Source organism: Peromyscus californicus, unplaced genomic scaffold, assembly GCF_007827085.1.
Source record: "Peromyscus californicus insignis strain IS unplaced genomic scaffold, ASM782708v3 Scaffold_9__1_contigs__length_137607984, whole genome shotgun sequence".
Classification (NCBI taxonomy): Eukaryota; Metazoa; Chordata; class Mammalia; order Rodentia; family Cricetidae; genus Peromyscus; species Peromyscus californicus.
The window spans coordinates 113,804,364-113,821,035 of record NW_026294617.1 but is presented as its reverse complement, the minus strand read 5'-3'; the positions used below and the strand labels follow the sequence as shown (position 1 = coordinate 113,821,035).

Here is a 16,672-nt window from a genome sequence, read left to right as displayed (position 1 = left end):
ATGCTTGGATTCTGTATGCTATTATTTTAGTGAAACACAACAGAAACAACCTAGAGACCTATATATAATTGGGGCATTTAACACCAGATTTGAAAGATCTAACATTTGACTTTAATTTACTTCAAATACCTCTTTTCTATAAGGACAAACATCTTCATAAAATGTTATGCCTAAGTTCCTTTCAAAAGGAAGCTTTAAGCTTTTCAGAATTATAGAACATTTTATCTGCACACACTCATCGGTCTTGGTGCCTCTTCCAAAGCACAAGATAATTTGTAACCTGACATTTCAGTTCAGAATAAGCGTCACTATTGATATGTAAAAGAAAAACTACTCCCGGAATGATGGTTTACAGAAAATATGACTTTTTGTTCAAAACTAATTCCCTAATCATACTAACAAATGAAAAAAACCCTTTTTCATCCATAATAAAATTTAATGTATAGAACACAGTGTTCCACTATTGTGTAGGAAATTTACACAGACAACTCTATCAGCTGACTGTAGACATGGGAGGAGTGTAAATTTGTTCTACAGGGCTCTTTGGACCAAATCATTCAGCAGAAGTGAATATTATTGCTAGGGAACATCAGGTTTATTCCTTTTATGTTGAAACAGAGAATAAATCATAACCCAGAATGAGTTCTAGAATTTAAAAATTTCCATTTTGTTTTAAAATTCTATTTCCTTCTAGGAACATTCACACCATTACACACCACACAGGAAGGGACCAAATCCATGTTAGGAGTATCATTTGCAGCAGCTAAAAGTGAGGTATCCTATCAGTAAAGTGGTTCGGACACACAGAACCCCAAATGTGCTGTAGATTCCTTTCTGATGTGATTGGACATCCATGTCTTATTTGCAAATGTAAAATGCACGATGAAGACACTTTCAACATGGCTTGTCAAAGTGCTAAATGTGAACCTGCCAGCTTACCTAGGCACTCTATAACTGCTGGTTCCCAGGCGTCCAGGAAGCCAGAAACACTTAACTAATGTAAGAATGAATTGAGTATGATTTAGTCAGCCAACGAGAAGTTGCTTTTCTGATTTAAGTTATAAGAACTGGTGAAACATGAGACATTTATGGATGAAAGAAAGCAAGGCTGGTAATGAACTCTCTCACAGTTCATGCAGTAGAGACAAGCTTTTAGTACATTTTATCGTTAGCAACCATCCCTCTCCCAGCACCTGATTTCTCATGCCTTTCCTACTCTTCACAGAATTTATATATACATGGATTTATATGCAGGCATACGTTGTTCTTTATATCTACTTATTCACTTATCCTTCATAAACTCCAATACTATAAGACACACATGTTCCAGACTGCGAGGGCCAGATCCTCACCTGTAGAAGTACGAACACCCCCTGACTGTGTTGTGAGTGAAATGTTCCTGAGTCTTCTCATTTCCAAAGTCCTCCAGGGGGTCTGACCACAGGATGTCACACATGGGCCCGTAAGCAGGTGGTTCTTTGAATCGGTCTAACTAAGAAAAATAGAAGACAGAGAACAAAATACTCATCTTTGGACACTTAGAATTCAGAAAACACAGGAAACCAGCTCTGAGTGATGACCATCAGACCCCCCCCCCCACCAGCCTCAGATGGAGGAAATGGCATCTACTCTTCTTTCAATGCCCACTTCACCTCCATTCTGTTTATTTCTCCGGTTTTCCTTTCTTCTTTCTCTTGATGAACCCACTAAGTATCTGCCCTCCTCTCTCCCTTTGCCTCTCTCCTGTCTCTTTAATCCTTACACTTTCCCCTTGGTTTTCTTTCACCCATTCCCTTTTAATCCTTCTCTTATTTTTTTTCCATCCAAATGACACAGTCATTATCACGATTTCAATCTATTCCTGTCTCATTTGTGAAGGAGGAGCTTGGTTTTGTTCTGTGTACTGCCTGCAGAGAACTGTCATTTAAAATCTGGATGAGAATTCCCTGTGATTTTTTTTTTTAATCTGACAAAATGATTTTGAGAATGGGTGGCACTTGCTTTGTGCCATATTGATACTCATTCCTTAGAAGTCACCTATGCTCCTAGCTGAAGTACATGCCATTTTGTAGTTGGTGCATATAAGACTGTGATAGTAAAATAACTCCAAATTTCTCTAGCCACTTGTATGCTCACACTTCTAGGCTCTAGCACCTTCCTTGGGGCCTTCGTATGAAATTAGCTTCCCATTTACAAACTGCTTGGTCATCATCTCCCTACAGTTCTTCAAACACTGAGCAACTAGCCTTGCAGTCTGTGCACCACAACCCCAGACGAAATAGTAACGTGCCCCACACAAGAGGATATTAACACACAGAGAAAAATTGAGGTGTATTTGATGTGCTTTCATTTAATTTTTAAAGATTGATTTTAAAAACCAATGGTGTGATATGTGTATCTGGTGCATTGGTATGAACATGTGGGTATAGGTGCCCACTGAGGCCAGGAGAGGGCATCAGATCCTCTGGGACTGAGTTGCAGGTGGTGTAGAGCTGCATGACATGGCTGTTGGGAACCGAACTCCAGTCCTCTGCCACCAACATCTCCTTAGCCCCTTGTTTGATGTTTAAAGAAAAAAATAGAAACACACTTACTTTCCAATAGGAAAGAAAGAGCATATTATTCCATCTATTCCTGGGAGTATAAGTCAGTTGCATCTGAATGACAGAGTTTGCAAGGAAGGACTTGAATTTTTGGCTTCCTGAGATAAAAACAAATACTAATTTCATGGCAATAGATACTTATGATATAGAAATATATTCAAGACCCAATGTTATTTTCTCATTGCTGTGAGTTCCAATAAAAATTATGAGAGCACCAGTAAGCTGTATGAGGATGATTACTCATTTTAAAGTTCAGGTTTATATATATATATATATATATATATATATATATATATATATATATATATATATATATATAGTCAATGACTGTATCTTTAACACAATAGTTCAATAGCCATATCCCTATCTGTTTTTTACCTATAAAACAATACAAAGGGTATAGAATGAATTTTCACCACTTCTTCCTGTTAGAAGGATGCTTGATCCACTTTGTATCTTTCATTTAAGCCCATGAACTTGCCGATGTCATCATGCACCACCACATACATGCATGCCTGTGGTTCTCAGCATTTAATAGAACAAGTTTGGTTGCTTGTACTGCTCCATGTTCCATGTTCCCTGCCACGATCAGCTATAAAGTTACCAGTATACAAGGATATGTGATAATTTTATTTCATCACTAAACACAATGGAAAATACTACTTACTAAATGAATATTAATTAAAGACAGCTTATATAATTAACTTGTAACTGCTGTTTAGAATACAAATTTGTGAGGCAGTAATGGAAACATTCAAGTTCAAGAAAACTAGGAAAGAAAGTATCAGTTACTCAAATGACATCATAGGGTCTCATGTCTGAATACCCATAGGCAGAATTTGAGTTTTGTACAGGAGGAATCTTAAGTGAGCTTTTACTTGAGCAAGATCAGTATACTCACTAGCATCAAGGTGACTGTATGGCCTGTTTGAAACTGGAGTTCACTTATAACAGACCAGGCTCAAATAAATACCAGACAGCATGTATCTTTCTAGCGAAACTCAGCCAAATTCCAATTTTAATAGTTGAAATGCAGCAATGTAGAATGTAAGCAACTCATTATTTCTAAAATGACTGTCAAGAATAGTAAAAAGGGATCAGAATCATTTCCATATTCCCTTCTGTGCTCAGAAAAGTATAAGCTGTTTTCTTAGGTCTCTAAAAGGAAGGGAGAGGTGTCTGCAACAGTTTTTACACATCATTAATTCTTGCAGAAAAAATGTGACTGGTTTCTTAGTTCAAAAGCTTCATGGTAAAAATTATATCCAAATTATGATACAGTATGCTGTACACTTTAATACCCACAGATGTCATGTGCCAGACAACTACAAGTATATGGGCAGATAATATTAGAAAATGTTATTATTATTATTATTATTTTTTTTTTTTAAATATGGAACGCTTCACGAATTTGCGTGTCATCCTTGCGCAGGGGCCATGCTAATCTTCTCTGTATCGTTCCAATTTTAGTATATGTGCTGCCGAAGCGAGCACAGAAAATGTTATTATTATTATGCTGTCTTTTGGAAACTTGGGCACCAAAAATACAATGAGTTTTTTTTTTTATAAACTCTCATGTCTTTTCTTACATTGCTGCATTATCAGAACATAAACATCGAGAAATAAACCATTACTTCTGTTGCGCAGCACAGTTTTATGGAAAGTACACAACACACTTCCTCATTCCCCCTCAGTAAGCCTCCTGCTGCGAAACAATAGTGACAGAAAAAAACAAGTAAAAGTATGCTTCTGAAAAAATGCCACTGCTTTTTATGCAGTACCTAATACAGTCAATATAATATTATCTTTGTCTTGGCTAGGTGCTGACTTCATTATTTTATATTTGAACAACAACAGCAAAGACTATCATGATAAAGACATTTTAAAGGTCAAGTTGTGCTACTTTCTCCAAAGGCCAAGTAACTTTTCCAATGTAATAGATCATGAATATATGACAGGGTATTTGAAAAATAGGAAAACGAAACTGCCTACATACTCTAGAGATCAAACATATGATATTTTTACTGACATGTGCCACATGCTAAGCCAAACTCCAAGGGTCTAGAGATGTATCATCATTTTAAGCTAAAAATCTGATACAAATCAGAGGGATGTGAGTGTATTCAGTTATTTTAAAGGAAAAGGATGCAAGTAGAGACAGAGGCAGCACAATTAATGTCTTCCAGCAACCACTGAAGGACAGAGAATGAGTAGACCTGGACAATAATAGAGCTTACTTTTCTGATGTCATCTAGAGTGTTAATCTCTGGAGACAAGCCGCCATGTACACACAGGAACTGTTGGTTCATCAATGCGGCCAGGGGAAGGCAGTCGAAGGCATCCATACAGGCATCATAAACTCGTTCTGAATACTTTATTTTACCTTTGAAATGTGGTGAGAAGCAAACATTTATTCTCATGCCTTTATGACTAGGACCATTTCATTGAAATTTTTTTTTTCTTTTTAAAATTTTCTTGCCAGGATAATATGAATATGACCCTTCAAAACAGAATTAATATGATTTCCAAGACTCAAAGATTGACTTTCACATACAATATTTTCTATTTCTGTTATTTATCCATATTGTTTACTTTTTATAAATTTTGTCTAGTAAATACAAAACTTTTTACACACCTTGCATATATATATATATTTATAAATATATAAAATGTAAGTATACATATACATTTGGATATGTGGAAGATAACAGAGAGAGGGCCATAAAGCTGGCTGATATTTCCATAAGATTTGGTAGAAAAACCACAGCCACAAAACTTTCTGAAGCTTTTCTGCCTCACAGAGTTCTGATTTCCCCATATTGACTCACGGCTAATGTTTTTAGGAAAGTCTTTATGCTTCACTGAATATAAAACCAAATTACAGAGAAAAAAAGAATCAAAGTTTCAGTAAACAATGGGGAAAACAGACAGGAAGAAAACAAAACTTATACAAAGCATTCCCTAATCCAAGTACCTATGTCTAAAGGAAGGCATCAACTTTCATTTGGTCTAATGTCCTAGAAGCTAACATCTATGAGGCTGCAAAACAGAGGTTCAGTTTGGCCCCCATTTTCTTTTCTTGACTCGAGTAAGATTAAGGGTGGAATCACTTTCTTAAACACTAGTTGTGTACTATGACATACATGAAACTTTAGCTCAGATTAATAGGTCCCTTGATAAAACTTATAATTAAAAAATACATTCTGGCTTGACCGTATGCCGGCCTTGTGTAGACTCCCACAGTCACTGTAAGTTCATGGGTACAGTGGTCCTGTTATGTTCAGAAGATACTGCTTTTTTCTCTATTTTCTCAACTTCTGTCTTTTACACTCTTTCTGACCCTCTTCTACCATGGGAGCAGAATGGATTCATGAGCTCTGTACTAACTGAGGCACTGTGGACAGCTGATGGCCTCTCCAGGAGGATGAGTTAGTTTTCTTTAAGGGTGTGACCCAGCATAGGCTGACTATGTTCTATCAGCTGGCCCCACACCTAGGAGTATATGAGTAACCCAACTTGGAAATGGAAGGTGGGAAAAAACATAAAGTTCTGGGTGTAGGGAGGTGGGGAGGTGAACCAGGTAGAAGTTAGAGGGAGGAATGGAAAGCAAATATGACCAAAGTACGTTGTATGCTATTCTCCAAGAATTATAAACATAATTTAAATTATGTATTCTTAAAACTGCCCATGTTTAGAAGGATGGAATGAAATAATGTCACCTAAAGTTTTTGACCTTTATGCAGAGAATAATAGAATATGTTTCCATTTATCAGTTAAAATGATCATTCAGTATCTATGACCTTAAAGGAAAAAGTCTCAGCATACTTACATTCTTGTTTAAATGTGAAATACTCTGTTAGATGTCTACATTCATGATTTCCACGAAGTAAAAACAGTGTTTTGGGGTAAAGAATTTTCAAGGCCCACAAATACAGCACACACTAAGGAAAAAAATAAACATAAGATAAACATCTTCCTTTATCTGTGCATTTTATCAATTAACAAGAAGTCAATGTATCATCATGGCTTACATTCTCAACCTCAAAGGATACTCAGAAACAAACAGAATACAACCTAAGGTACCACTTTCAACAACTCTCTTGGCATCTGATTAATTCTTTAAAAGTTACAATGATGTGTGTGTGTGTGTGTGTGTGTGTGTGTGTGTGTGTGTGTGTGTGTGTGTGTTCATGAGCACATGTGTGGAGTTCAGTGGACAACACACTGGAGTTTTTTCTCTGCCAGACTCAGGTAGTCAAGCAAAGCCGTAAGTGCCTTTACTCACTGAGCCATGTTGCTGGCCTTTATCTTGTCCCTTATTTCATTGTCTTTGTGAGACAGAGTGGAGCCCTACTTTTTTATATATTAATATATAATTAAATTGAAGGGCTGGGGGTCTCAACACATTCACTACTAAAAACAGGGAATGCATTGTTTGCGCTTTAAAACTCTCCAATGAGTTCATTGGACAGAGTAAAATGTGTGATGGTGATGGCTAGAGACACATGGATCAGGTTTGGAATAAATCTTCATTGACACAAACTTCATAGAGATGAGGTGTAAGTGGAACAATCAAATATTAATACCAATATATCCTCAAGTGGCATTCATTAAGAAACCACACAGAGCACAAAACAGTTCTTTGAAAAATAAGCATGCTGTCTTCTCCTCATGAAGCTTGTGCTCCCAAAGTGCATCCAAGGCAGGGACAGGACAGAAATACGGACAGACCAGACTCTGATTACTAAAACACACATAATATTCACACTTCATTCACTACTCTTCCAACACACAGTACGTATACTGGGTAATCCTAAAGAGAAAACCTATAGGAAACGTATCTGTTGGCTACCTGGGAAGGATATTCACCGGTAAACTTCTGTGATAAATTATCAAAGCGTGGAAATAATTATGCTTGAACATGCAGCCCAGAGGGTTTGAGAAAATACTAATTAAGGAGACAAGTGTAGCATACTGTGATGCTCCAACAACATGTTATCTTCGAAAATGAAATAGTGATTGAAATAAAGAAAAACAATAGTTTGGCATTAGTGTGTGTGTGTGTGTGTGTGTGTGTGCGCGCGCGCGCGCGCGCGCGCGTACGCGTGCACTGCTTTATTTTTCTAACTATTGTCGTTAGCTAAAGTTCATGTGATTAAGATCCTAGCGTATCTGAGGAGCTGACCAACTGTTGTCTATAAGGGGTCCTTGAAGCAGCATGATCTCTCTCTATGCCTGCAAATCTCCCTGCCATCTCAGTGAAGAGTGCGGCAGCCTAATGAGTCCTTGCTACGAATCCTAGTTTCGAACTCCTCTTACATGTTTAATTAAAAGGAGTTTGTATTATTCAAATTTGCCTCATATTTCAGAGAGGGCATTTATTATGTGCCATGCATGTCAAGGAGAGGACTGTCACCAATCAAAATTGTGAAGATTGCCCCCTGATGCGGGTGATGGGTATGTCCACACATACCTACTTGCAAGCTGGCAGCTAAGTAGGAATGCCTAATTTGGAAGAGGAATGCTTATATAAAGACCTTTTAAATATATGCGAACAGGTGCTTAGAAACAGTTTATGCCAAAAAGCACTAAAGCCTAGGCAGGACAGAAGCCTGGCATCCCTGTCTGTATCTTGCATTGTTGCTTTGTCTTGAATCTTTAAGTCAGAATCCTGCTTAACTATGCACACTGGTATGTCACTCCTGTCTGTGTAAAGCCAGTACTGCCTAACCTATCCCAATTGCCTGGATGGAGGGTACAAAGTTGACAGTAATTGAGGCATCTTACTGTCAGGTTTTACCATGTCTTTGGGTTCAGCCATTGTCCTAAACCTGCAGTTACACTAGCTTCTAGGAATACCAGGGGTTTGCAACATGTTCCCCTTTGATGAGCTCACCCTCAAGCAGAGGCCATCACCACAGGGAAGCTGGATTGTTCTCTCAAGCAACAGAGCAACAAGAGACTTGCAGAACAAGCAACAGGAACACTTGCAGAGCCAGATCTGATAGAGTCGGACCTCATGCACACTAGAAACTGCTTGCTGCTGCACACCACCTGCCCCTAAGCCAGTTCTCCCTCTGCTTACACTTGAAACTCCTGTCAGTAGCCTGAAGACTGACCTGGGGTCATGGAATCCTTTTCTGTTCCTCTCTCCAGTGAGCTGTGTCAATTAAAAGTCTGCTTTCTGCCTTTTAGCCCTGCTCTCCTTACCTGGACAACCATGGCAGGTGGTTGAACTTAGTCTGTTGGGAGTCCTGGGCTAGCACACATGCACTACCACAATTCCTACCTGGGTGTGTTTTATTTACAGTTCAGTGAGATGCATAAGATCTACTTAGTACAGATATTTTTTAAGCTTTTGAGTACAACTCATGCAACACTAGATATACATGTCATATACAACTCTATGAAAATTTACATATATGTGCCCCATGAAACCGCTACATGGTCCTAGAATCCATAAGGCTTTCTCATGCTCCCTCCTCGTCAATAACTTTTTGAAAAATTTAACCAAAATTCTGACCTCTTCAGATTCATTTTTTCCCACAACAATTCATCTTGAAATAAAGCAATTATCTCTCCTTCTAAAATCTAAACTGCATTTCGTAAGCCCACTCAACTGCTTACCAGACTAGAGGAATCGTATCTGAAGACCCACATTTTCTTTATGTCAGTGGTTAAAAATCTTATTCTGATACCAGCATGCAGCCTTTTAACTTTATCCCTTAGTCTTAATAACTAAAGTTCTTTCATAACTAACTGAAACCTTAAAGATATCCAGAAATGCCCTATGCCAAATATTCCTAGTATTTATATGTACACATTTAAAATGATGAAATAGACAACTCCTTTGTGGATGTCAACTACTCAGCATGTGGCAAACATTTGGGATATATTAACTCCATCTTTGCAGAAGGAAAGGTGGGGAAAAAGAGGGAAGAGGAGGGGGCAATAAACAAAAAAGAGAGGAAGAGAACAGAAGGAGGGGAGGAGAAAGAAAAAGAAAAACGGAAAGAAAATAACTCAGTTTTCCAACTCCCTGGCTCAAAGCATTCAAAAGTGAGAGTCATTTTGTTTTCCACACATTATTTCCTTTTCTCCCATGGCAAGCACGAAATATCTTCCAAACACTAAATGACACCGCACACACAGCCAGCATGGAAGAAACGGCACGGTAAATGAAAGGGCAAGGGTGGACTGGAGAGTGGAGCCCTGCCAGCCTTCACCCTCAACATCTGCCGGGACAGGGCTGCTAAGCACAGCAAGGTCTTGTGGCAATTGCTTTATCAAATAAAGTGCCAACATTCTGAAAAGTTGAAGATCTTTAACAAAATTATGACCTCATATTTGTTTTCAAGCATAGACTCATAAAAATGATCATAACCAAATGAAACAAGAGAAATCAATGTCATTCAGGTGTTCCTGGGTGACTGACGTGAGTCAGCATTTCACTGTCTTGAGTCTGTGAAGGCATAAAAAGCACCCTGTCACAGGGACCTTTCTGCAGGCTAAGATGGAAATCATCTTACCTGTTAACTAAACGAGTATTTACAACTTCTAGTCAGAGTCACTCAATATGAAAGATTGCACTGATTTCCATCATAACCATTGCTTTTGCTAATGTATGACTCATTCCTAATAACATATTCCTAAGAACATTGTTCTCTTAGTTCACTGATAATAACAGTGAAACAATTTACTTAGTAATTTAAGCATTTAGATGGACAGTCTCCTTTCAAAATTGCATTGACTTTTTAGGAGAGGGAAGGAAGTCAAAAAGAGAATAGTGTTTTAGCTACACACTGATCAGCTCCCTGAACTGGTAGCTGCCCATGCCTCAAAACGTTCTAATCAAAACGGATGCTTCTCTGTCACGGATGGCTAAGTGCAGGCTATCACATAAACTTGGACAAGATCCAAACTCCGGGAATATGGAACATGACTTCTCTAAGACATCATTTGTCTGGTCTGACAAGCACACCGTGAAGGGGCAGTCAAACATCAGGGCACTGTCAGGACCGCTAGCTACCAAGACCAGTGGCCCTGTTTGTCACCTCCATCACGTGTTCTACTGCTTGCTTGTTATTCTCAGGCAGCAGTACGGAATGCTGCCTGGCTTGCCTGCTTCATTCTAGTCCACGAGTTCACAGCTAATAAACACAACAACTTTTCACACTTCAGTGTGCTGGAGGCCTGGGCTGAGGTCTGGATGCGAGCAGAAGAGGAGAGGCCAGCTCACTGTGAACTCAAGGATAGTGTGCTACGGAATACCTGCAAAGAGCCAAATGAAGTAAACACAAGGAAACAGCTGTGCATGACTCTGTTTGCAGATTCGGGACTCTGCCTAGGGTCTGTAGAGAAACACAGCCAGCTGTGGACCTAAATATACACACATGCCTGATCAAAGAGATTAGGTAGGGTAATGCGATCATCAGGAGGAGGAAGGTTTATTGTAAGACAAATTACAGTTGAGAACAAAATTACTTCTTTCATTGCTACTCAAAAGCTGGCTTGTTTGGGGGCTCATTTTGTGGGGAATGATTTCTAACCATGGCAAAAAAGAGAAAGGAGAGCTACTGGGGGGGGGGTGAGGAGGGGGAGTGCATAAATGAGCAGTCTGTGCTGTTCACAGAACGCTACCCAGAGCCTGCAACTGGAGTCAGCAGAGTTCATTAGAAACAGGATCAGTTCTTCAAAAGCCAAGTTGCTATGAAGTAAATGCAGGCACCCCTCTTCATTGAGAGGGTAAGCTTAGGAGAACACTCACAGTGTAACCATAAAGTTATGAACACGAATCTGAAACATCTTGAAACCTGGGGGGATAACACACACCAGAAAACCAAGCTCTTATTCTAGGAGTTTAGGAGTCAACAATCTCATCCACACAGAGAGTATTTTCTATCCGATGAGGAGCATGTGTACTCACGTGTGCACATATATGAATGTGTGGGACTGTGTATGAGCTTCTGTATTAATGGCGTCTATTTCTTCAGGTACATGCATTGAACACACTGTGACCATCATTTGGGACAGTGGAAAGAGTACAGCCTTGAAATCTTAAACCCACTCAGTTTTAGTGTCAACATCCCATGAAAGGAAGGTACTTACAGATTCCTTCCAAAACTAGGAGGAATGAAGGAGATCACTTATCAACCAACAACACTTTCAGCAGGCAAACCATGTCAGCCTCCCTATTCCACAACAGGTCTCTTGATATATTCTTAGTAAGAATATTTCATATACATCAGTGGTTCTCAACCTTCCTAATGCTATGAATCTTTAATACAGTTCCTTATGTTCTGGTGACCTCTGACCACAAAAATTATTTTCATTATTATGTCATGACTGTAATTTTGTTATTGTTATGAATCATAATATAAATATCTGATATGCAGATGGTCTTAGGCGACCCTTGTGAAAGGGATTGGGACCCATAGGTTGAGAACCACTGAGATAAATGCTTGATCTATTTTAATATGCTGATCATATGACAGCCACTGCAAAACTACTCACAGGTCGCAATTAGATCAAAATGGATCATGGTATATATGAAACATTTTGTCATTTTTGTGTGTATGCAGAAAGCCCCATGGGTCTGTACTCTCATTTTAACTGAGAGTCAGTTTGGAAGATGGAGCTTTTGACCATCTCAGAACATTTTAATGTACTGTGAGTGCTACATTCAACATAACACAGCACTTAGTTGGATACTTTGACCTTTGCATGAATTTTGAATTTCAAAATGAACATAATAGACAAAATACTGAAACTCTCTTCCTTCAAATATCAAGAACAATTATAGATCTTTCCAATGACAAACATCTCCTAGGGACCAAATCAGTGATTTCTACTTTCTAAGCTTTTTAAAAATGGAGCTTAAAAAAACTCTAATTAGGGAATATTTAGAATATTTCAAGTGACCTGAGGCCACAGATACAGAGCTGTAGTTTCTGTAGGAAAAACAAATAGAACTGGGGTGTGTCTCGGTGTTATGATGCTTGCCTAGTGTACACGAAGGCCTGCTTCAATCCTCGGTACTAAAAAAAATATAAAACTAAAGCAGAGTGACAACAAAAACTGAACCAAGGACAGCCACCCATTCCAAGGTTTGGTTATCTTTAGATTTTGTATAATCATATTTCCTGGTCTGGACTTAGATTGCTAGAGGGCAAGGAGATATTTCACATTTTTTCATAGTCAGAAACATAGTGCATGTGCACCTGTTTAACTGTGATGTTTATGTCCATTTAAAAATGGTTTATATATACATATAAATGTACATATATGCACACACATAAATTATATATGTACTTGCACACACACACACACACACACACACACATATATATATGGAGAGAGAGAGAGACAGAGAGAGATTGAGATTGAGATTGATTGAATTGCAGGTAACTAAATACCCCAAATATTCAATTGGTATGTTTGAGGTTGACACATTGTGTTAGCATTAAATATCTTTTTAGTAAATTTAATTTTAAAATACTTTAAAACACTTTCATATGATGATTGTGAGTAAAGAGTGTGAAACATCAGTAATGATGACTTAATGAATAAAAATAGAGCTCATTTGTATTCACTTTTTTCTTAAGAGTGGATATTGATTAGTATCTATGAACTCGATCTTCAAAACTTTCTCTTATGAAAATCATGTTTCTCCAGTATGTGGGGCCCTTCCTGAGACATCATATTAGGCACCAGAAAGAACAGACATGAGTACAACAGGGCCTTATTTTTATTTTGAATGTCATGTCCACTCCTTAAAGCAGATGAAGGTGGAAAGCTGGGGAAGAGCCTCTACTCAATGGTTATCTTTTGCTTTGATTAATGACTTTGACAAATTACCTAGTTAGACGACAGGTACCATGAACTAGCAGCTGCCAGTGTCTTCACACAGGCACACAAGTACTCTGTCCTGTTTATGAAAATTGTCTCACAATTATAAGCCATAGGCATGATAACTCAAGTCTACTTATGCTATCAACTTTAAATAGTTCTTTCACCATGATATAGAATCATTCATTGTTTTCACCAACTTTCAAAAACGTAAAATACACAAAAGACAAAATCTTACTTACTTCGATACTGAAGTACCCTCTGTCAACATAGTCCCCTAAGAAGAGGTAGCGAGTGTTGGCAGGAGATCCTCCCACTTCAAAGAGCTTCATCAAGTCAAAGAATTGTCCATGGATGTCCCCACAAACTGAAAGATAAAATAAATTTTATGGCAATATTAGCTTATGTGCCTGGATCATATAATAAAATTTGCAGAGCAGGAGAAATGAGACAGAAAAGCCAAGTCCTTTGCTGAAGATGCTAACGTTCCTTAGTGGCAGATCGTGCTCTATCATTGAGGCTTCCTAATTCACAAATTAACTGGGAAAATGGTGGTCATAAGACCAGCAGTGGCTGTTGTCATGCATTTAACAATACTGCATGAGATTCTAATAAGAAATTGATGTTTCCTACCTTCCTTCTAACAGTGTCATGGGCTAGGAATTCATTGTACATATAAAGAAGGGAAAGACAAGGTCAGGGAAAGGTATATAATCTATGTATAATGGAGGTATGAATTCATAAACCTACTCTTCATTATTGCTTTGTAAAGAAAAAGATGTTGATGTGTATAAGAAAGACTACGTTCTGCTAGGTCTAATAGGCAACTGACATTTAAATTCTAAAAGAATATTTTTGCAAGATATATTATCAATTGTCAAAACATTTTTTGTAAAGTATATCTGAGGAACTGTAATTGAATAAAATCACCAGGAACTGATAGTTCTTATATTTTCTCCTTTTGTAAGCTAAAACATTAGAAAGAATTCAGCTTTCTTTTGGCTTGGTATTTACTACTTCTATTACTGCTGGGACCCTCAAAAATTAACACTATAATCTCTGCTATGTGGAGGAGACAGTGTACATGGGTTATGTAGTTTGACAAGGTCACTGCCAAAACTGAACAACTGGAGCTTCAATTCAGATTCATTTGATTAAAAAGTTTTCTTTTCAACCATCAAAGGTTTTTATGTACATGTATAAATTATTAATTATTTTGAAACACATTATACTTAAATAATGGACATCATGCAGATGTTTCTTCAATGACTGACAGGATCTTAATGTACTGGGTACTGTGATCACAGGAACGTTACTGAGATAAACTGAAGTTCATTATTCAGCAGTCATAGCCTTACAGATATACTACAGAATCCATTGATGAAACAACTGTAAACCAATGAGTAAAGTTTAAATGATTTGTAAAATCCTCTTTTCCAGCATGGAATAGATAAGAACCATGAAACAGTATAGGTAAGCGAGGTTTTAGGATGTTGGTGCTTCAAAATCTTGGTCTACTAAAATGATGTAAACAATAGGGAACCTAGAGTGCTCGGGCACACCTTTCCCAGCCAGAGCCTCTTCCCTCCCTTCAGCAAGAGTAACTGTAAAATGATCACAAACATACTCTTTGCTTCTTGAAGTAACATCTCATCTTAGATTATTTGTATGTAAGGGCATTTTTATTCTTATGGTTGAGTGTTTCACAACTGGATCTTTATTCCGAAGGACTGAGGAATTTGAGCCGGGACTGAGCACATCATGTTCTTCTTGGGATAACATGATGGTCTCAACTAAGAGCAAAGGCAGAAAGAGACCACTCTTTTGTGAGTATTTTGGCTCCTATGTTGCCGGCAAAGACAGCTGGCTCTGGGGGAGACAGACTGCCACATATCCACGCGAAGCTACTTAAGCAGCTCTGGAAACCTAAAGGTTTGCAAACTCTTCCATTCAAGAAGTTGCAGCACGTGGGTCTTAACCCAAAGCCTGCCTGGGGAACTCAGTGACATCCTGCCTGGAAAGAAAACAAAACAAAACAGGGAAAGGAGAGCAGGGAGCTACAGCTCAAAAAAATTAAAATAAACCATCTATCTTAAAAACTCAACTGGCTTATCTTCTACTACAATTTTTAAAAGGCAAGGCTAAAATGTATTAACTAACAAGGAGTAAGAATTCCACTGATTTACATTACAGTGGAGCTGGTATGGTTACTTACACAAACACCAACTTCTCTCAAGTTGCAGGGATTTTTATACCCGTTATGTATGTTTCAACTCAAAATTCATAAAGGAAAAAAAGTGTTTGTCTAAAAAACATGTGCTCATATATCTTTCATTCCACCTGCAGAGTGAAGGAAGGAATACTACTGAATGCCAATGCTTGGGATCCCAATAGCTCTGGTCTGCCTGGCCACAGCATCTCTTTGTATGGTGGGTCCCTATTAGGGCATGAGGGCTGGTTACTGGAAAAGATTCAGAGAAAACATGAAGCTATGTGACCGGGTAAGATAGGCTCCAAACATTGTTTTATGGTAGTGGCAAATTTAATCATCACATCATAGGCTGTTATTAAACTATCCCCAAGTCAAAACAGTCCAACGAAAACCACAAAAGGAAATGTGGAACCACACTAGCTGGCATGAATGGACTCTTGACTAACCAGTGCCCACCCCTTGCTGTGTTTTTCACTATTTGAATGACCTTGGGCAGGTTACTCAAGTTCTCTGAGCCACAACATACTTACACACAAAATTCAGTGACACTGGCCTTATGCCTTACAACAGATTATTTGTGAGACTAACCATGTTAATATTGTAGCAGGCGTACGAGTTTCTGGATTTTTGTAAGAACTTGAGGAATGTTACACCAAGCACCGTTTCTAAATGGCTACATCTGGAATGTCAAGATGCTAGACTGAACGAATTTTCCTGGTTGGGGCTGGAAGGAAAGCCTTCTGGACACATCCCAAAGCAACTGCCTTCTCTCCTCACCCTTCCTCTCCCACACCCTTCCTATCCTCTCTTGGCATTTTACCTTTCCATTTCAATTCCTGACCATGCCTGAAAATTCCAGAGTAATGGGTTTTACTTTGCCATGTCAGAGACGGAAATATCAGGATAGTCACTGAAGCTGTAGAGCACAGGTTAAAAATGTGGTAAACGACACAACTGTAGGATGGCTGGGGAACTAGCAGGAAAATCCATGATGGACAGGGCTGGGAGA

At 38.4% G+C, this 16,672-nt stretch overlaps 1 protein-coding gene and 1 non-coding gene across 4 annotated transcripts in view; both read right to left on the bottom strand.

The window, feature by feature from the left end:
* Positions 1 to 16,672, bottom strand: part of Ppp3ca (protein phosphatase 3 catalytic subunit alpha) — a 291,020-nt gene that overhangs the window by 59,643 nt on the left and 214,705 nt on the right. For all 3 annotated transcript variants that reach the window (XM_052731090.1, XM_052731091.1, XM_052731092.1), the window contains exons 3-6: positions 13,694 to 13,818; positions 6,433 to 6,544; positions 4,841 to 4,986; positions 1,353 to 1,492 (exon numbers count right to left, since the gene is read on the bottom strand). In XM_052731090.1, the coding sequence (XP_052587050.1) occupies positions 1,353 to 1,492; positions 4,841 to 4,986; positions 6,433 to 6,544; positions 13,694 to 13,818 (523 nt within the window). The remainder of the gene's footprint in view (positions 1 to 1,352; positions 1,493 to 4,840; positions 4,987 to 6,432; positions 6,545 to 13,693; positions 13,819 to 16,672) is intronic.
* LOC128106867 (U6 spliceosomal RNA) lies at positions 3,991 to 4,097 on the bottom strand. The gene has a single exon (XR_008216899.1). It is a non-coding gene; the product is annotated as a U6 spliceosomal RNA (small nuclear RNA).